Consider the following 21968-nt stretch of genomic DNA (forward strand, 5'->3'; position numbering starts at 1 on the left):
TCTTAGATCCAAAAATCGGAAATTTTTGCTCAAATTTTCAGATTTTAAGACAAAAAATACAATTTTTTTGCATAAAATCGTCAGTTTTCGGACAAATTTCATCATTTTTCAGGGTCGAAATTACTGGGAAAATCCCATTTTCAGCCAAAATTCAAATTTTTGAGAAATTTAGAGCCAAAAATCTGCAATTTTATCTCAAAATTTGAGGTTTTCAGCTTCAAAATTGCTCATGTTTAGCCAAATTTGACCATTTTTGGGATCAAAATTAGTCAAAAATCGCATTTTCAGGCTCAAAACCGCTCATTTTCAGCCATTTTCAGCCAAATTTTTTTCTCCAGAAAAATGGGGGCGGGGCACATATAAAACTCGTATAATCGGGGTGGAGGGGACAGCACACAACAAAAAGGAAAAAATTACCAAAAAAACCAGAAAACACAAAAAGAATTGAGCGAAATTTTCGATAGAGAGAAGAGAGATATGACATGAATTCGATTTACACAGAAAAATCGCGCGCAAAAAAATCGATAATCGATTTTTTCGGCAATTTGGAGGAATAAATATATGGGATATGTCTTAGAGAAAAATCTACGAAAAAAATCAAAAAAAGTGATTTTTTTCTGGAAAAATCAATAATTTATATATTGGTATTCGAGTGCCAAAAGGGGGCGGGGCGACTAGAAGACAGATAGAGAGTGCAGAATTTGAGGAGACGCAGAGAAATTGGAATCCAAAATCATTTTCCGTGATGATGAGACGAGTCTGAAAATGAGAAATTGAGGAGTTCTTTGACAGAAAATTGGTCTTTTTCAGTAAAAATCTGACATTTCCAACTTTTTTCAAGATTTATTACAATTTCCATGAGATTCGCCTTGAAATTTCCGACATTTTGATACCCATATCGATGGGATTCCTTCAAATTCGAAATTTCGGGTTACTGTAGTTTCAAAATAACGCAAACACCGAATTTCCTCAAAATTGAGCTGGGAACCTCGGAAAATATGTTTTCAGGATGGAATTTGATGAGGAATTCGAATTTGGCATCAAAAACTACCCAAGATACCTAATTTCTAGTGAAACGGGGAACTCGTCGTAAAGTTCGATGTTTTGTACGCAAACACCACGCCTAGCGCAATTTTTCGATTTTCAAACCTTAATAACTCGATTTCATATGAAATTTCTGACATTTTGATACCCATATTGGTAGGATTCCTTGAAATTCGATTTTTCGGGTTACTGTAGTTTCAAAAGTACGCAAACACCGAATCCCTTCAAAATGAAGCTAGGAATCCCAGGAAAAACCATTCTAGACTAGAATTTGATGAGAAATTCGAATTTCGCCTCGAAAACTACCCCAGATTTCAGATTTTCATGAAAAACGGAAGTTGTCGTCAAATCAAGAACCCCACGAATAATGTCTTAATGTTTGAATTTAATGAGGAATTCGAATTCGGCATCAAAAACTACCCAAGATTCCTAATTTCTAGTCAAACGGAGAATTCGTCGTAAAGTTCGATGTTTTGTACGCAATTTCTGAATATCGCTATTTGAGGGCATTCTAGACCGTTTTTCAGCTGTTTTTGGTCATTTTTCAGCTATCTAAGTCAATTTTCGGGCATTTTAAAGCCAATTTCCAGTCATTTTCAGCGATTTTCAGCCAAAACTTCAGCCACTCACCTGGCCTCTTGATCAATGGCTTGCGTGCTCCGATCGGTGGAATCGCTCCCAACAGTGGCATCTCAGGTGGTGGACTTCTACCACCGTTCGATCCTCCAGACGAGTAGTGTCCTCCTCCACCTCCACCACTTAAATGTCCACTTCTACTGTGTCGATTGCTCAGCGGTTGGAATCCAGGAGCTCCTCCTACTGTTGCTCCGCCCATCGATAGAAAACTCGAATCCGATGATCCTGGCATATATTGATTGGTGAGGGAGTATTGATCGACGTATTGTGGATATTGACGTCCTCCTGTACTTCTCGAACGTCTTCTGTGCACGACGCCTTCCTTCTTGGTGGCTGCGGATTTCGATGACGTCGATTTCTCTTGGTCAGACGGGGATTCGGCTGAAAATTCAGCGAAATTTCGGGTTTAGGGCCAAATTTAGCTTTGAAATTGCTATGGCTTTGAAATTGCTTGAATTAGCCTAAAAACCACCCAAAACAACCTAAATGGTTAAAGACCATTTCAGGCTGTTTTTAGGTCGTTTTAAGGCTATTTCAGGCCAATTTCGGTCGTTTTAAGGCGATTCAAAGCTGATTTTGAGCCAAAAACAGCCTAAAAAGCTTAAAACCAGCCTAAAAACATTCCGAAAAAGGATTGAATTGACCTAAAAACTGCATAAACTGTCATAATGCCTTCTAGGCCTACTTTTGAGGCGGCTATTCTAGGCCGTTTTTCAGTCGTTTTAAGGCCATTTCAGGCCAATTTCAGGTCGTTTTAGGACCATTCTATGTCATTTTAGCGCTATTCCAGATGATTTTGAAGCAATTTTGCGCTATTTCAGGCTATTTTAGGATCATGTTAGGCCGTTTTTCGACCATTTTAGGCTGCTTTTGGACGATTTCAGGCCATTTTCAGGTTCATTTTAGGTCGTTTCAGGCCATGTTGAGGCTATTTTAGATCGTTATTTTTGGAATACTGTATCTTGTCTATGAACAAAGTTACAGATCATAAAGTGGCTTTTCTCGCAGGGCCTGTTTTTTTTTGTTCCTTTTGCTCCGTAACTCTGTTCATAGATACGATACAGTATTCCAAATAATACCGTTTTGTAGTACTCGTGGAGCTCTATCATATCTGATTTAGTTGGTTCGAAAACATTGATTCTGAAAGAAATTATGGCAAGGCCCGCGAAGGCCCGGCAAAGGCCCGGATTACAAGTATGATTTTTAGTCGATTTGAACCGATTTTCTGCCAATTTCAGAGCCTCGCTTACCTTGAACCAAATGACTTCTCCTCGTCGAACGTCTCCGACCCATTGACATTGATCCAGATGAGTAGTAGTCGGATTCATGTGGTGCATTTCCACCGAGCTGCTGATTCGGGACATATGGCTCGGGCTCATCCCAAATCGGCTCATCCAGTGGCGACGGCGCCAGACGGTCCGTTCGAGAAATCGGACGATTCTGAGAATTCGACGAGATGTTTCCAGAGAAGACGTCACGAGATGGAGGTCCTCCTCCACTCAGAATCTGCGCGGATTTGTAGTCGTCGAGCTGCTTTTTGAGCGACATCACGTCGTGGAACGATTTCGCCTCCAGTTTCAGGTATTCTCTCTGCAAAAAAGGCTCATTTTTAGAGTTTTGGATGATTTTAGACCATTCTAAGCTCCAAATTTGACCTTGAAAATCGTCAAATTTCGTTTCAGACCATTTTCAGTCAACTTCAGAACATGACAACTCATTTTAGACATATTTTCAGCCAATTCTGGATCATTTTCAGTCGATTTCAGATTATTTCTAGTGAAGACTGGACCTTTTCAGAAGAATTTGAATCATTTTCAGTCAATTTTCAGCCATTTTCAGAGCATTTTAACCAGAAATTGCTCATTTTAGGGGTATTTTTCAGTGATTTTGCCTCACTTTTCCAGCATTGTAGCTCTAGATTCGCCATTTCCAGCCATTTTCAGAGCATTTTCACCCGAAATTGCTCATTTTAGGGGTATTTTTCAGTGATTTTGCCTCATTTTTCCAGCATTGTAGCTCTAATTGCTCATTTCAGGTATATTTTTAGGGGTTTTTAGCCATTTTTGGTCAATTTTGGACCATTTTCAGCCGATTTTAGACGATTTTCGGTCATTTTAGAGGTATTTTCGATCACTTCCAAAGCATTTTGGCTCAAAATAGCTCATTTTTGAATATTTTTAGCTCATTTTCAGTCGATTTCCAGCCATTTTCAGAGTACTTCAAGTCAATTTTGGACAATTTTCGGTCATTTTCAGCCAAATTTGCTCATTTCAGGTGTATTTTTAGTGATTTTTAGCCATTTTTAGTCAATTTCGGGCCATTTTCAGCCTGTTTTCAACCGAATATTCAGCGAATTTGAGACTGAACATGGCATATTGAATACAGATCAATTTCAAATGATTTTTATTGAATTTCAGGTCATTTTCAGCTATTTCAGCCTATTTGAAGGGTACTATAGTCGATTTTTACAATTTTTGACAAATTTCCAGCCATTTTCAGTTCATTTTAAGCCAAAATTTGAGAGATTTCAGCCTGAACCTTTTTGAACCGTTTTGGAGCGATTTCAGGGTAATTTTCAGTCAATTTTCAGACCATTTTAAGCTATTTTAGAGCCAAAAAACCACGATTTTCAGCCACTTTTCAACCAAAAACGCACCTCAATCCTCTTAACACTGGCATCTAGCTCGCGAATCTTCTCGTCCTTCTTCCTTATCACAGCGTCCGTCTCCAGAAGCTGCTTATCCTTGGCAAATGCCTCATCTCGAAGCGTCGTGAACATCTTATCATTATCAGCCGCCTTGCTCATCGTCGAATTCAGATTCTTGAGCATCTCGTTGAGCCGATCTCCGAGCTCCTTCTTCTCCCCACTGAGCTCCTCAATCTTTCTTCTCGCCTCCTGTATCTCGTTTTCAGCATTTTTCAGTTTCAGCTCGATTTCTATTGCTCCACGACTCTCCGTCTCGTTCTGGCGCTCATAGAGATTACGGTAGCGGGTGGCCTCCTTTTCAGACTGCTCTAATTTCAGTTTGAGCCTGGATAATTCCTCCTGCGTCTCCTTCTGAGCCTTTTGGAGGTTCTCATCGTCCTCCAGAACCTTCTGAAGGTCCTTCTCCTTCTCCACGTCTTCAATATCTCCACAGTCCGACCATCCAGATCCTCCGGATTCAGCGGCGTCGTTAGCGTTCTTAGAAGCCTCTAGCTCCGTTTCCAGCCTCTGTACGCTTCCTTGCAACCCTGAATTCAGCTCTCTCTCCTCCTCCAATTGCCGTTGGACCCTCTCAAAGTCCTCCTCCAGATTCTGAATCCTTCCAGCCAACGCCTTCTTCTCCGACGTCAGCTCCTGAATCTTCTGCTCATACTCGTCACCCTCCTGCTGACGTCGTTCAATCGCCTCCTGCTGTCTACCGTATGCCGTTTGTTGTAGTTCGTTGAGCTCCGCCCTCGTCGTGTCCAGTTGTCGTGCCCAGTCTTGAATCTCGTCCGACGCCTTCTGAAGACGTTCCTTGTAGTCGTTGGCTGTCTCGTTGAGCTGAGCGATCGTTGATTCTTTTTGCTCCGCAGCGTCGCGGAGCTGGTTGTAGTGGATTTCAAAGTCGCGACGTTGGTTTAGAGACGTTTGGAGCTCGTTTTGCAGGTGTTGGACTCTGAAAATTGCTCATTTTAGCTCAAAATTTGTTTTTTTTGGGGGAAATTCAGCAGCGAATTTCAGCCATTTTCCGCGCTTATCGACTCAAAATTGCTCATTTTCAGCCATTTTCAGAGCATTTCGAATCGAAATTGCTCATTTCAGGTGTATTTTAGTGATTTTCAGCCAATTTTGGATAAGTTTCAGCCGATTTTAGACGTTTTCGGTCATTTTAGAGGTATTTTTGATCATTTTCGAAGCATTTTGACTCTAACTTTGCTCATTTTTTGGTTATTTTTAGCTTATTTTCATTCAATTTTCAGTCATTTTCCGAGCATTTTGGCTCAAAAATATTCATTTTACGAGTAATTTCAGCCATTTTCAGAGGTTTTTAACTCAAAATTCGTCATTTTCAGCTATTTTTAGATGATTTTCAGTCAATTTTAGACAATTTTCAGCAGAATTCAGACAAGTTTCAGCCATTTTTAGCGTTTTGACCCACAAATTCTGATTTTCGGGGCAATTTCACAGCATTTTGGGCCTATTTCAGCCAATTTCAAAGTATTTTGGCTCAAAATTCGTCATTTTCAGAGCATTTTGAATCGAAATTGCTCATTAAAGGGCTATTTTTAGTGATTTTCAGCCATTTTCGGTCTATTTTAAGCGAATTTCAGATCATTTTAGGTCATTCGAAGTGTATTTTAGAGCTTTTTGATCATTTTCAAAGCATTTTGACTCTAAATTTGCTCATTTTTTGGTTATTTTTAGCTTATTTTCAGTCAATTTTCAGCCATTTTCTGAGCATCTTGGCTCAAAATTGCTCATTTTAGGAAGTACTTTAAAGATTTTCAGCCAATTTTGGCCCTCTTTCAGTCTATTTTGGACAATTTTCAGCCTTTTTCAGAGCATTTAAAGTCAGTTTTGAATCATTTTCAGCCAATTTGCTCATTTCAGGGGTATTTTTAGAGGTTTTCAGCCATATTTGGTCTATTTTACCGAATTTTGAATCATTTTCAGCCGATTTTAGACGATGTTATGTCATTTTAGAGGTATTTTTGATCATTTTCAAAGCATTTTGACTCTAAATTTGCTCATTTCAGGAGTATTTTTAGAGGTTTTCAGCCATTTTTTGACCAATTTCAGCCTGTTTTCAACCATTTTCAGCCCCAACTCACTGCTCTCTCAACGCCAACAGCTCTGGCTCGTGATTTGGCATCTGTTGTTGGGGTTGTTGCTGTTGTTGTTGTTGTTGTTGGACTCCATTCTGCTGAAGATTCCTAATTTCAGCTTCTTTGGCTTGAAGTTGGAGAAGAAGCTGTTTGTGTTTCGTCATCAGCTCGAAGTAGGCTCTGAAATTGGATTTTTAGACTTTTTCAGCCAAAAATTGAAATTTCGAGGGAATTTCTGGTCAAAAATCATGAAATTTCAGACAAAACGTCGATTTTCAGGTCAAAAATCGTGGAAAAAACGGTCAAATTAGACGTTTTAGGCTCATTTTCAGCCGTTCTATCACCATTTTCAGTTATTTCGGGGTCATTTTCAGCACTCTCAAGCCTAAAACTCACTGTCTCTCCATAATATCCGTCGAATCACCTCCAGAAGACAAGCTTCTGACGATAATATAGAAAACGAAGGAGGCTAGGACGAACGTCAAGTTGATATACATCAAAATCGTGCCATCCGTGACGTTTCCGACGCCCAACGAGCTTCGAATCACCTCCAGAATTCCAGAAGACGTTGGTGGCGGCGTGGGCGGAAGGAATTGGTGTCCCTGGGCGTCCTCATAGGGCTCAGCGGGGGCGGCTTCTCGTTTTTTACGTCGTTCTTCTTCCCATTTCAAGAATTCCTCCTCTTCTGGAGATGCAGGGGGTACTGTAGTTGCTTCTGGAACTTCTGGAGCGACGTCTTCTGAATGACTGTGTCCGTGGACGTCGTGCGCGTGCGCGTGGTGGGATTCTGGAGCAGCTTCTGGAGGCGTCGTGACGGCTTCTGGAGGCGTTGGTGTCTGCAATCCATCACAATTCTCTTTGTAGCAGGTGCCCTTGAAAAACAGGGGGGATATTGCTCAGAATAAAAAAAGGGAAAATCTCGATTTTCAGTCAATTTTGGACCATTTCCAGCCATTTTTTCGAGTATTTTGGCTCAAAAATCTCCATTTTCAGAGCATTTTGACTCTAAATTTGCTAATTTAGGATTGCCCAGCTTTAAAAAAAAACGACCTACCGTAAGCTCGTCCTGTCCCACTGGAAGCGATTGAGCTTCTGGAATCGTCGCTGGTGGTGGTACTACTGTAGTTGGCTCTTCTGGCTGCTGAGCAACCGTTGGGGGTACTGTAGTTGGATGCTCAGCTATCGGGGATACTGTAGTGGTAGCTGGCTGCTCGACAACTGGGGGTACTGTAGCTTCTGGCTCCTGAGCAATTGGTGGGGGTACTGTAGTTGTGGGCGGGATGTACTGAGCTATTGGCGGAGGTGGGACGGCTTCTGGAGAGATTTCTGGAGCTGGGGTTACTGTAGCGTGCTGAGCAATGGGCTCTGGAGCCTCTGCAGGCTGAGCAATGGGCTCTGTAGGCTGAACAGCGGGCTCCTCGATCTTCTGGGTTACTGCATTATCTTGAGCAATGGGCTCCTGGGTAACTGTAGCCTGCTCCTCGACTTTCTGGGTTACTGTAGATGCCTCGTTAGGCTGAGCAATCGGCTGTGAGCTCAAAATCAGCGGCTCTTCCGGGGATTTCTCTGATTTTTCCAGGGCTTTTGCCATCCTTTCCTCCTCTTCTCTGATCATTCGATCAATTTCCTGCTCCATATCGGGCAGGGCAATTTTTGGAGCATTTTGAGCATTCTGGGCGTTGCCGAGCACATTTTGGAGGTTTAGAGCTGCTTCTGGAGCTGCTTTTTCAGCCACTTCTGGAGTCAAATCTGGCATTTTCACGACTTCTGGAGCGTTTTCAGAAGGAATTTTCCGGGTTTCTGGCACTTCTTGAGCCTTCGGCGCCCCATGACTGTGCCCATGACCCCCGTGAGAGTGTCCATGACCACCATGACTGTGCCCATGACCTCCAGAATGCGCCGGCTCGGGAATTGGAAGCGGTTCTGGGGCTGGAAGACCATTTTCAGCCGCTGCCTGCGCGTTTTTAGCGTTATAATCGCGGACCAGGTCGGTTTCCGAGTGAACGAATCCAACGATTCGCTTATCACCAGTGTCTGATGGATTCTGTGATATCATCAGCATCTCCTTCTTCTCGTCGATCGCTGAGCGTAGAAATTCGGCGAATGGCAGGATGTCGATGGCGCCGACGTAGAAGAAACCCGAGGGCCCCTCGCCGTTTAGCTGAAAATGGGAATTTTGAGAGGTTTGGGTGATGAAAAGCTTGGCTGAAAATGCCTCTAGAATAGCTAGGAAATGCTAAAAAATCGGATTTTTTGGCGTATAAGTATCACTAAAAAGGGCTGAAATCGAAATTTTCAAATCAAAAAGTCGGATTTTCACTAAAAATTTAATTTTTCAGAAAATTTTGAAAATTGCCAAAAATGGATTTTCAGCTATTTTTAAACTTTTTAAAACCAAAATTTCGTGACTTTCCCAATTTTCGGGGTTGAAATGGGCTGAAATTGTCTATAAAACGACTGAAAATGCTACAAAATAGCTAAAAATGCCTGGAATCTGATATTTTTCGAGCCGAAAAGTCCATTTTTACCTAAAAATTTGAAATTTGCCGAAAATGGATTTTCAGACTTTCTAGAACGAAATTTTGTGATTTTTCAGATTTTTGGTCCTAAAAAATCTATTTTTGAGCGAATTTCAGGGCTTTTCGGGGTAAACTAAGGTCAAAATGGGCTGAAAATGACCCTAGAATGCCTCTAATATCGCAAAAAATCATATTTTTCAAATCAAAAATTTTCACTAAAAATTTAATTTTTCAGAAAATTCGAAATTTTCGAGCCAAAAAGTCAATTTTTAACTAAAAATTGAATTTTTTGAAAATATTGAAATTTACTAAAAATAGATTTTCAGTAATTTTTCAACGTTATTAGACAAAAACTTCGTGATTTCCCCAAGTTTGGGGGTTAAAATTGGCTGAAAATGCTTCTAGAATGACTGAAAATGCTCCAAAATAGCTAAAAATGCCTGTAAAGTCCAATTTCTCGAGCCAAAAAGTCAATTTTCACCAAAAATTGAGTTTTTGAAAATTGCCAAAAATGGATTTTCAGCTATTTTTAAACTTTTTTAAACCAAAATTTCGCGATTTTTCAGATTTTCAGGGTTAAAATTGGGCTGAAATTGTCTATAAAACGACTGAAAATGCTCCAAAATAGCTAAATATGCCTGAGAATCCGATATTTTCAAATCAAAAAGTCGGATTTTCACCACAAATAGAATTTTTTTAAATTTGAAATTTGCCAAAAATGGATTTTCAGCCATTTTCCAACTTTCAAGACCGAAATTTCATGATAATTCCAATTTTTTGGACTAAAATGGGCTGAAAATGCCTTTAGAATGGCTGAAAATCGGATTTTTTGTGTTAAAACTGGAAATGGCTTAAAATAGTCCTAGAATGACGAAAAATGACAATTTTTCGAGATTTTAAGATGGAAAATTGGTTTTTATCACAATTTTGAGCTTCAAAAACGACAAAAATCGAGTTGAAAATTAAAATTTTCGAACGAAAAAAATTTTTTTTTTTGATTTTTCAAAATTTTTTCAAGGTTAAAAAACCGCATTTTCAGTCATTTCTCAGACTTTCTAGACCAAAATTTCGTGATTTTTCCGATTTTTCACACTTCAAACCCTCTAAAAATCGATAAAACCCACTTTTCCCTCCATAATATCGGGTCGATCGCTGAACTTCACCGCCACCACCGAAATGATCGCGTTTTCGGCCAAATTCAGAAAATTCGGATCGTTATTGACGCCCATCACCCGTTTGACGCGTGCTTTGAATAGAATTTCTGGAAAAAATCCAAAAAATTGGCTAAAAATCGAAAAATCCCGAAAAATCACCTTCACACTCGGTATTCCCGCATAATTTTGATTTTCGAGAGACTACGGCCTGTTTAGCAGTGTAACCGGCATGAAATAGGACGATGAGAGCCTGAAAATCGAGTTTTTCGCGAAATTTGACCCTAAAAACGGCGAAAAACTCACTAAAATGACACCTGACCATTTGGACGGTTCCATTCGGTTTTTGACCGGCTAATTATGGATAATTATCTGTAATTAGGGTAATTAATCAATTTTTATTGGAAATTTTCAGAAAAAAACCAAAAAAATCAGTGAAAAACGGTTGAAAATCGGGTGATCCGGGTGCGACACGTGTATGTTGGGAAGCTCCGCCCACTTTTCGGCAAGCCTGCGGCAGGGGTTTTCGCAAGTGTGCGGCGCGCGAGTTGGGTTTTCTTTCTTTTTATTTAAGCAGGTTTTTCTCAGGGATTTTCAGAGTTTCAGGGCCGAAATTACGATGAAAGTTGTGGAATTTTGCTGTAACAATTGCAAAAAAATGCTGAAAATCTAAAAATTCAAAAAAAAATGCTAAAAATAAAAAAAAAAACATAAAAATGCCAAAAATTCGAAAAATGATGAAATTTGAAGTTTTCGCCCTCAAAATCATGGTTTTAGTTGTCGGAAATTGCTTAAAATTGTTAATTTTTGCTGAAAAAACCAAAAAAAATCGAAAATTCTTATAAAAATTCGAATTTCGAATTTTTGGCTGAAAATTTTGAACATCCAACTTTTCCGACGCAAAATTTTCGAGATTTCGCTCTCAAAATTAACTAGAGAAACGCAAAATTTAACTGCGATACTGAAAATTTCAAAAAAAAAATCAAAAAATTCAAATTTCGAATTTTTGGCTGAAAAACTTCAAAAAATCAATTTTTCAGCCTTAAAATCGATAAAATCAATTAAAAAATCAGAAATTTCGCTGAAAATATTCCTCGAAATTCAAAAAAAAATCAGAAAATTTTCAAAAGAAGTTTTTTTCAAAATTTTCAAATTTTCAGAAAAAAATATGAAAAATCAAAAATTATAGTTTTTTTTCCGGTCAATAGGGGAAGATTTTTTCACTTGAGATTTTTCACAGAAAATGCGAAAAAATGGGCCAAAAAATGCCGATTTTCAGCCAAAAAATCATGAAAAGTGGACTACAAAATGCTTAAAAATGGCCGATTTTCAGCAAAAAATGATCGGAAAATACGGTTTTTGAGCTAAAAATTATCCATTAAACGTCTGACATCGTCAAAAATTGGCCAAAAAGAGATAAAAATCGATTCTTTTGGCTGAAAATTGGCTGAAATCTGGTCAAAAAATGCTAAAATCGGCGATTTTTAGGCTGAAAGTTAGCTGAAAATGGGCAAAAAAGCAATTCTTGGGGGTTGAAAAAACAAAAAAAAATGGGGAAAATGGCATTAAAAAGGGTCAAAACAGGCCAAAAAATGAGAAAATCGAGATTTTGGGGTCATAAATGGCTGAAAATCAATTTTAAAAGCCTTAGAATGGGTCAAAAATGGGGTTTTTGGGGTCTAAATGGGCCTAAAAATGACCTAAAATGGGCCTAAATGTACACATTATCATTATCATCCCTCTCGTCGTATGCTGCATGATGACGTGGCAAATATTGAGGATACGTGTCATTTGGATAGTATACTGTAGCTGGGTGGTGTTGTTGATGGTGGTACTGTAGTATCGTACTCTCATTGTACAGTACTCTCATTTCCGATGAGCAAATTGAGACCGAGTACTCGGACAGCGAGCCGCCAGATTCGTCTGTGTAGCGTGTCAGTTGATGATGGCGGTAGTGTCTGGAAATTTTGGGGAGTTTTTGGCTGAAAATGACTGAAAATAGGCTGAAAATCGCTGAAAATTGGGACCTGACATGGTCCAAAAACACAGATAAAATTGGGTTATTTTTGGCTCTAAATTGACTAAAAATGGCTAAAATTGAGGCATTTTTAGCTGAAAATGATCCAAAAACATTCAAAATTTGGGTTATTTTTGGCTTAAAATAGGCTAATAATTGAAGAAAAAATCGGACATTTTTGGCTGAAACAACAGCTGAAAACGACTAAAAATGGGTCACTTCTGGCTGAAAATGGTTCAAAAAACGGGTCGTTTGTGGCTGAAAATTGTCCAAAACCGCAAAAATTGGGTTATTTATAGCTGAAAATGACTGGAAATAAGCTGAAAATCGTTAAAATTGACTTGAAATGATCCAAAAACAACTAAAACTGGGTCATTTTAGGCTGAAAATAGACTGAAAATCGCTGAAAATTAACCTAAAATTATTATTTTTAGGCTGTTTTAGGCTCGATTTTTGGCCTTTTAATGATTTCAGGCTCGGTTTTAGGCGTTTTCCATGATTATGGGCACGGTTTTAGGCTCAATTTCAGCCAATTTTCAGCCAATTTTCACGATTTTAGGCCCATCTTCAACCATTTTTTCTGGATTTTTGGCTCGGTTTTAGGCTTTTTCATGAGGCACGGTTTTAGGCACGATTCGAGGCTCGTTTTTGGCTCATTTTTCACGAATTTCAGCTATTTTAGGATGGATTTTAGGCGTTTTTTCATGTTTTCAGGCTCATTTTCAGCCAATTTCCACTATTTTAGGCTATTTTAGGCTCGTTTTCACGATTTTAGGCTATTTCAGGCTCGTTTCCAGCCAATTTTCAGCCAATTTTCACAGGTTTAGGCTCGATTTCGGGCGTTTGTCACGAATTTTAGGCTCATTTTTAGCCAATTTTCTGGATTTTAGGCACGATTTTAGGCGGCTTATTCACGATTATAAGCTATTTCAGGCACGGTTTTCGGCTCATTTTCAGCCATTTTTCAGCCCATTTTCGACTATTTTCAGCCAATTTCTGCTCCCTACTTGTGTTGTTCATATCGCATCGCGGCTTCTTCGGCCTCCTGCTCCTCCCTCAACATCTCATCACAGACATCATCGAAAACTCGCTGCCTAGCAACAAATTCCTCGACTTCTCGCCGTTTTTTGCCATCTTTCCACTCGAAATACGTACAAAACGTGAATAATCCATGGAAAACGGCCATGGAGAGACACAGTATCCCGTTGAAAAGCGCATTTCGTTCATTTTGGGCCGAGAGGGACCAGGCGAATGCGACGGACATCGACGTGGACGAGATGAGGAAGAACGCCTGCAAGAAATGGAAATTTCAAGCTTAAATTGGCTTAAAATAGGCTTAAAATAAGCCTACATTAGGCTAAAATAAGCCTAAAATAAGCCTAAAATAGGCTTGAAATAGGTTAAAATAGGCCTAAAATGACCCAAACTAGTCAAAAATGAGCTAAAATTAGGCTTAAAATGACCCGAGATCGGTTTGAATAGGCTAAAAATAAGCTCAAAATAGCTTTTTTAGGCCTAAAATTAGCCTAAAAAGGACCCAACCTAGGCCTAACCTAGGCCGATAATGTCCCAAACTAGCCTTAAATGGGCCTAAAATAGGCGTAAAAAGACCCAAAATAGGTTTAAATGAGCCTAAACTGACTCAAAATACGCCTAAAGTAGGCTAGAAATGGCCTAGACTGGCCTGAATAGGCCTAAAGTCTTCTAGGCCAAATTAGGCCATTTTAGGCACTTTTAGGCCAATTCTAGGCTAATTTGAAGTGTTTTTGTAATGATATTAAGCTGTTTTTCGACTATTTTTGCCTTAGAATTGCCTGAAAATTGCCAAAGCAGGGCCTAAAGCCTCCTAGGTCGCTTTAGGCGATTTTTAGCCGGTTTTAGGCATTTTAAGGTCTATTTTCAGCGTTTTCAGGCTCATTTTTAGTGATTTCAGGTGTTTTTTAGACATTACCAGTCAATTTTCAGCGATTTTAGCGGATTTTCAACAATTTTTCAAAATTTACCTCAATGAACGTTAACGGTGCCATCAAATATGGAATTTTCTCGATTAGTGCGATGAAACTCAAAATAATCGATATGATCCATAAAATCGATATCGCACCGATCACAATCAGACACCATTGATTATCGATTTTTGGGAAACTCGGCAGGAAACTCTTCTGGATCGGTGGAATGGAAATTGCGAGAATGCACAGAATTTGGGGGATCGTCAGCGCGGTTAGGAGGTGGAAAAAAACCTAAAAATCGATAAATTTTGGTCTGGAGCGGTTTCGGCGGGAACTTGAATTTAAAAAAAAAATTTTTTGGCCAAAAAATTGGATCTTTGACATATCTGGATCGATTTTTCGTGATTTTTTTTTTGAATTTTTAGCTATAATTTCAAGCTTCTTCAGCTTTTATTAGCCTTTTTTCTTCTTACTCGGTTTGAAACACATCCACAGCAGTGTCGCGTCGGCTGGAACGTTGGCAACGGTAGCATAAAGCTACAATCAGCGATTTTGACCATTTTCAGCTGGAAAAATGGAGAAAATTGCAGAAAAAAACGAAGAAAAACGGCTGAAAATAAGCTAAAAATCGACGAAAAACAGAATAAAAAAGTTTCGCGGCGAGACGCCAATAATATTGCGATGTTGCGCCTTTGAAGTACGGTAGCAAATTTTTTAAAACGAATTTTCAGCGTTTTAAGCGATTTTTGCTGCAACTTTCGGATATTTCTGGTAAAATAATGTGTGAATAATTAAGAGAAAAAATTTAAAATCAAAATTCCAGCAAAAAAAGTGCAAAAAAAACACTGAAAAACAGCTTTAAAAGTCAAAAATTCGCTTTTCGTGGTGAGACCTTACAAACTTTTTAGCTGTGCGCCTTTAAAAAAAACTACGGTTCACTAGTTTTTTATCGGATTTTTCGCCGACTTTCTCGATAAAAACCTGTTTTTTTCGGGGAAAATTGAAGGATTTATTACAAAAAAAAAATTACAAAAATCGATAAAATTCAATGGAATGCAAATTATTATATATGTCAAAAAATACTTAAAAGGAAGGCACAAGATATTGATTTTTTTAGAAAATTTAGGACAAAAAATGCTTTAAAATAAAAATATAAATCTGTTGAGTGGACCAGTAATTGGCGGTTTTCAGAGCTTAAAATATGTATTAAAAGTTTTAGGTCAAAAAATCGATAATCGATTTTTTTCAAAAATTCAAAAATCAATTTGTCGCCTGCGCCGCCGCACGTTTTTCCTTCAATTTCAGCTTCTCGAAAGCTTCATAGTCGACTGGTGGGGAGTCTGGACGAGTTATCTGAAAAAAAATCAATTTTTTTGAAACATTCAAATTTCGCGGGCTTCGCGCTCTATTGAGAAAGACATACCTCAGTTTCAACAGTTTGCGATGCGACTTCAGCGTGCTCCGATCGATTCAAAGTCGCATTGCTGGTCTCTTTGGCAGCCATGGATCTGGAAATATGGATGTTTTTTTTTGTGCAAAGTAGATAAAATAATTATTTTAGATATAAAACTTTTTGAAAGCTTTTTTTCTGATTTTCACTGGAATTTGTGAATTCAGTGCGTTTTTAGCTTCAAAACAAGCCCAAACACGACCAGGCTAGCTCAATTTTGAGTTTTGCCCTACCAACCGCGACGCGACCGCAACGCGTAGGTCAAATCTCGAAATTGAGCTAGACTAGTCGTGTTTAGGCTAGTTTTGAAGCTCTCAAGAAGACAAATAAAATCATGAACATTTCAATGAAAGACGGTAAAAACTAAGAAAGTTACGGTAATTTGAAAAATCCTATATTTTCCGAGTGTGGCCTAGAAAATTGAAAACTCAATATTTTGTATATAGCATCAAACTTGGCTTGTTGAGAGCTTCAAAATGAGCCTAAACACGACTAGGCTAGCTCAATTTTGAATTTCGACATACCAACCGCGACGCAACCGCAACGCGTAGGTCAAAACTCAAAATTGAGCTATCCTAGTCGTGTTTGAGCTTATTTCAAAGCTCTCAATCTCCCAAATTCAAAAATCAAACTCACCTTAAAGTTCCCGAAAAGGCTTTCTCATTAATATGTGGTTTTCTATAAATCCCAGCCTCATATTGGTCCCATTGACTGTCCGACGCAGCCATGGAAGCGGACTCTCCTTTTTTAATGGTCCCATTTCTCTTCTTAAAAGTGTCATAATAGGTCTCATAACCATCGCCACCGTAGTTCCCTGGCTGATAAGATGCTTCTGGAAATCCTCCAGTGGCTCCAACATAGGCCGGCTCCTCGTACGCTCTTCCACGTGGCATGGTACCGTATACCGATTCGGGTCCAGTGATAATGGGTCCATCACCAGGTGGTGGTGAGTTGGGACGCATAAAATGCGGGGGCGGGGGTGGGAAAAATGGGGGATATGGTCCCCGGAACATCATAGGGTGTGGTGGAGGCATGAAGCCACGTGGCGGTGGTCCCATGGGGAAATGCGGGGGCGGTGGACCCATGAAATGATGGGGTGGTGGTCCCATACGACCCATAAAATGGGGTGGGGGCACGAAGCCACGTGGCGGTGGTGGTGGGAAGAAGCCAAATGGTGGAGGTGGAGCCATCATGGGGTAGCCATGGTGCATGGGGTGAGGATTGCCACCATATGGGGGACCTCGATAGGACAAATCGTTGTCAGATCCCGCACGTCTCATGGGCTCTTCGAATGGAACGAGTGCTCCGCGGATTCCGCCTGAAAAATCGATTTTTCGTTTGATGAACGCATTTTTAGTGAATTGGGACACTTGAAAGGCGCATAATCCGACCTAAACATCAACATTTTGTTTTGAAACCAGCAATTTTGAACTTCCCACGTCAAGAGCTTTAAAATAAGCCTAAACACGACTAGGATAGCTCAATTTTGAATTTCGACCTACCAACCGCGACGCGACAGCAACGCACTGGTCAAAATTTGAAATTGAGCTGGACTAGTCGTGTTTGGGCTTATTTTGAAGCTCTCAACAAGCTAAATATAAAAATTAAGGATTAAAAACAATTTAAAAGCGATAAAGTGGTGAAATTTGAGAATAAAATACTGAAATTCTGGCAAAAAACAAAAAAGGCAGCAAATTACCTTAAACAAAATTTGTAGCTCTGAACGCGATGAACCCAAAAATCTGAGTTTCAATGCAATTTTTCATAATGGAAGATAGTTATGACCAAAAAGGAAATTTTTGAAAAATTGAAAAATTTTTATTTTCCCTGAAAACTCTTTTGCTTAAAATTTTTTTTCTTAAAATGTTTTTTTTGAATTTGCCATATTTAGAGCTTTAAAATGAGCGCAAACACGACTAGTCTAGCTTAATTTTGATTTTTGATCTATAACCGCAACGCAACCGCAGCGCACTAGTCAAAACTCGAAATTGAGCTAGCCTAGTAGTGTTTGGGCTCATTTTGAAGCCCTCACTCTCCCGAATTCAAATTTTACGCTCAAAATTGATATAAACGCTCACCAGTCTCACTAGCGGCCTTCTTATTCTTGTTGTGATTCACCAAACTGCTACTTATCGATACGCTATCGTACTCGCCGTCCTGTTGTCGTCTCTCTTGCCAGTTCTTCATATTCTTCTCCTCGATTCCATGTGGCACGTCTTCTTCAAACGAGTTCTCCTCGATTTCACTGGATGGCGAGTTGGGGGAACGTTCGCCTGTGGATCCTTCTCCTTCTTTGATCGCTTTGAGACCTGAAAATGAGAATGTTTTAAGATGTGGGACTTAAATTTCTGAATTTGGCATGTTTTGAGCTTCAAAATGAGTATAAACATGACTAGGTCCCACTGAAAATAGGTTAGAGACGCAGTGTGTCTCGTATCTCTGTACTCTAGTCTGCTTACAAACTACCGTAACTTTTTTAGTTTTTGCTCAATTTCATAGAAAACTAGAGAAATTGATTTGCCTTGGTGAGAGCTTTAAAATAAGACTAAACACGTCTAGACTCCGCCCAGTTTGGTTTTTAGACTTTAAAGGCGCATAGGGGTCCGAAATTTTGGATTTTAGTCAACCTAGGCGAGTGGGACTTTTTTCAAAGCTCTTAACAAGCCAAATCAAATATTTTAAGAATTTTCAGTTTTTTCGATTTCACAGGAAGTTATGGGGTTGATAACGCTTGTCTTACTGATATGGCCTAGAATTACACCAATGGTGACCTAGAAATGAGCCTAAACATGACAAATTTGAGTTTTTAAAGGAAAAATCTAGATTTGTCTTGTAAAGAGCTTTAAAATGAGTACCCACAAGGCCCACAATTTTTATATTTTGACTTTAAAGGCGCATGGGGTATCGAAAAACGGTCCTAATGACCATAACTTGCGTCAACGTCAAAATTTTTTGTTTTTTCAAATGGATTTTGATTTGTCACGCCAAGAGCTTCAAAATGAGTACCCACACGCTTATTTTGGCTGAATTTCGAAATTTCGGACCCTTGTGCGCCTTTAAAGTCGAAAAATCAAAGTGGGCGGAGTCTAGTCGTGTTTATGCTCATTTTAAAGCTCATAGTTAGCTTAATCGATTGCTTAAGTTTATTGCAAAATCTGACAAAAAATAAGGGAGTTACGGTAGTTCTTAAAAAAGCTATAGTGCAGAGAAGCGAGACACACTGCGTCTCTGACCTCAATTCTCAAGGTTAAAAGATTATAGTCGTGTTTGAGCTCATTTTGAAGCTCAAAACGTCACAAAGTCAGAAATCCCAGTTTCAAGACAAAAAAAATACAAAGCTTAGATAGGGTTATGTGCCTTTAAAGGGTCAAGACTCACCTGGAATCCGTTCATCCATTCTCAAATGCATAGTTTCTGTATAAGCATGGACCATGCATCGAACGAGCGCATTTGCAGCCTTGACATTTGTACAAATGAATCCGTGACATTCTAGAACCTTGACACCAGTGGTCCGCCGGAAAATGGCCGCGAAAATCGGTGGATGGGGAGAATGTGGGATATTGGCAAAGGGGGAATCCAGTGGCATGAATTGCTCACCGCCGCCAGCTACACTCAACTCTCCAACGTTCACATATCGAACAGCGGCACAATAATGCAGAGTGATAATCGGGAAAAATACGGTTTCCGTCTTCTTCTCGCCTTCAATATACTCCAAAAGGACACCATTCGACCAGACGGAGAGCCTGAAAACAAACTTTTTCTTGTTTTAGTCTGTTTAAGACCAATTTGGGATAAAAAGAGCTTTGAAATGAGCCCAAACACGCCTAGGATTGCTCAACTTTGAAATTTGACCTACCAACCGCGACGCAACCGCAACGCGGAGGTCGAAAATCACATTGGGCTAGACTAGTCAAGTTTAGGCTCATTTTGAAGCTTAAAACGGGGCAAATTCGAAAATATAAGTTTCAACTGAAAATCTGGAAAATAAAGGAAGTCATGACATAAAATTTTAAATTCTAAAAAAATTTGAATTACCTTTTTTCAGCGATTTTCTTACTGAAGTTGAAAAATAGCTGATTGAACTTTAGATATTCGAATTTGCTAGGTTTTGAGCTTTAAAATGAGCCTAATCACGATTAGTCTATCTCAATTTTGAATTTTGACCTACCAACCGGGACGGGGCCGCAACGCGCAGGTCAAAATTCAAAATCAAGCTAGACTAGTCGTGTTTGGACTCATTTTAAAGCTCAAAACGCCACAAATTCAAAGATATAAATTTCAACTAAAAATCTTGATTATGAAGGGAGTTCTGACAAAAATTAATTGTTTCACAAGTTTTTGAATTACCCTGTTTTGCCAATATAGCTTTTAAATTTGAAAAATTGCTGATTGAAATTTCGATATTTGAATTTGTTAGGTTTTGAGCTTGAAAATGAGCCCAAACACAACTAGAATCTGTTAATTTTGAATGTCGACCATTGCGTTGCGGTCGCGTCGCGGTTGGTAGATGTAATTTCAAAGTTGAGCTAGACTAGCCATGTTCGGGCTCATTGAAGCTCTCAACGCGGTAAATTCGAATTTTTAAGTTTCAATTCGAAAACTTTGAATTTGAACCTAGAAAAATAAGAAAATATTTTCAAATTCACAAGTTAGGACTCCACTCACCAAGAATCAATACCCCGGGTATCCGGCGACTCCTGAATTGGATATCTCTCTTTCAATGGTTGTTGAATGCCTTGAAGTCCATCTTTGGTGATGGTTGGTACCGAACTGCCAATGTACAGTACCCGGCACCGGCACAGTGGTAACGGCATCTGGAAAATCACGATTTCTTGGGTTGAGATTTAAAAATTGAGATTTGATAACAAGAAATTCAACTTTAGAACGTAATGAGCTTTGAAATGAGCCCAAACACGTCTAGGATTGCTCAATTTTAAATTTCGATCTACCAACCGCGACGCGACCGCAACGCACAGGTCGAAATTCAAAATTGAGCTGGACTAGTCGTGTTTGGGCTTATTTTGAAGCTCTCAACAAGCTAAATATAAAAATTAAGGATTAAAAACAATTTAAAAGCGATAAAGTGGTGAAATTTGAGAATAAAATACTGAAATTCTGGCAAAAAACAAAAAAGGCAGCAAATTACCTTAAACAAAAGCAATTAAAGTAAGTGTGTGCAAAAAAAAATTAGTGAAGAAAGGAGAAAAACAGGAAAAACAAAAAAAAAGAGTGAAAGAAAATGAAGATGGGTGTGTGTGTGTTTGGATATAACTAGTTATGGTATGGTACTTGTTAGTTGTTCCTTTTGGCAGAAAAACAAAAAAAAAAGAGGTTTTAAACATCAAAATTGGAATTTGACACGTGAAGAACTTCAAAATGAGTATAAACAAGCCTATATTCCGTTCAAGTGGGTTAGAGACGCAATATGTCTCGCTTCTCTGCACTCTAGCTTCTCTGCACTCTTTTCAAACTACCGTAACTCCCTTAATTTTGGTCGGATTTTGTTGAAAGTTAAAGCATTCGATTTGGCTGGTCAAGAGCTTCAAAATGAGCATAAACACGACTAGACTCCGCCCACTTTGATTTTTCAAGTTCAAAGGCGCATGGACCCCGAAAAATTGAAAATTGAGTTATCCTAGACATGTTTATGCTCATTTTGAAGATCTTGATTAGCCAAATTAATTGCTGTAGTTTTCAGCATAATTGAACTAAAACTAAGAAAGTTCCAGTACCTTTAAGCTAAAGGTTAGAGTGCAGAGAAGCGAGACACACTGCGTCTCTGACCTAGAATCTCAAAATGGGCGGAGCCTAGTCGTGTTTATGCTTTTTTTGAAGCTCTTAATAAGACAAGTTCAAAACAATAAAAAATTTTAAGCTAGCTTCATTTTGGACAAAGTTATGTCCCTTTGAAAATTCTTGCAATTTAGAATTTTTGATTTCTGTTGCAAATTTTCAGATTTTTTAAAAACTTCAAGGTTATTAAGCTAGTTATGTGCAACTAGGATGCAAAGAGCTTCAAACTGAGCTCGAACACAACTAATCTAGCTCAAGTTTGAATTTCGACCAGTGCGTTGCGGTCGCGTCGCGTTCAGTAGGTAAATATTCAAAATGGAGCTAGCCTAGTCAAGTTTAGGCTCATTTTGAAGCTGAAAACGCGGCAAATTCGAAAATATGGGTTTCAACTAAAAATCTGGAAAATAACAAAAGTTATGACATAAAAATTTTAATTCTAAAAAAATTTGAACCGTCTTTTTTACTCATTTTTTCACTGAACTTGAGAAATAGCTGCTTGGATGTTAGATATCCAAATTTGTAACGTTTTGAGTTTCAAAATGAACCTAAACATGACTAGTCTAGCTTAATTTTGAGTTTTGACATACCAACCGCGACGCGACCGTAGCACGCTTGTCA

General features: G+C 38.9%; 2 protein-coding genes across 2 annotated transcripts; both read right to left on the minus strand.

Moving 5' to 3' along the window:
• Positions 1-733: 733 nt before the first annotated feature.
• CBG22474 lies at positions 734-14667 on the minus strand (the record flags this gene model as incomplete). The annotated part of the gene is made up of 13 exons (XM_045243500.1): positions 734-759; positions 1675-2061; positions 2931-3270; positions 4337-5324; positions 6481-6654; positions 6871-7346; positions 7529-8635; positions 10118-10254; positions 10307-10397; positions 11949-12102; positions 13169-13452; positions 14165-14398; positions 14581-14667. 13 exons carry the CDS (start codon positions 14665-14667, stop codon positions 734-736), a joined length of 4485 nt encoding a protein of 1494 aa, XP_045097578.1.
• Positions 14668-15367: 700 nt separating this feature from the next.
• On the minus strand, positions 15368-20371 carry CBG22475 (the record flags this gene model as incomplete). The annotated part of the gene is made up of 6 exons (XM_002641017.1): positions 15368-15460; positions 15531-15615; positions 16194-16875; positions 17636-17866; positions 18936-19300; positions 20223-20371. 6 exons carry the CDS (start codon positions 20369-20371, stop codon positions 15368-15370), a joined length of 1605 nt encoding a protein of 534 aa, XP_002641063.1.
• Positions 20372-21968: the final 1597 nt, after the last annotated feature.

Source organism: Caenorhabditis briggsae (genome assembly GCF_000004555.2).
Source record: "Caenorhabditis briggsae complete genome, chrIII, whole genome shotgun sequence".
NCBI lineage: Eukaryota > Metazoa > Nematoda > Chromadorea > Rhabditida > Rhabditidae > Caenorhabditis > Caenorhabditis briggsae.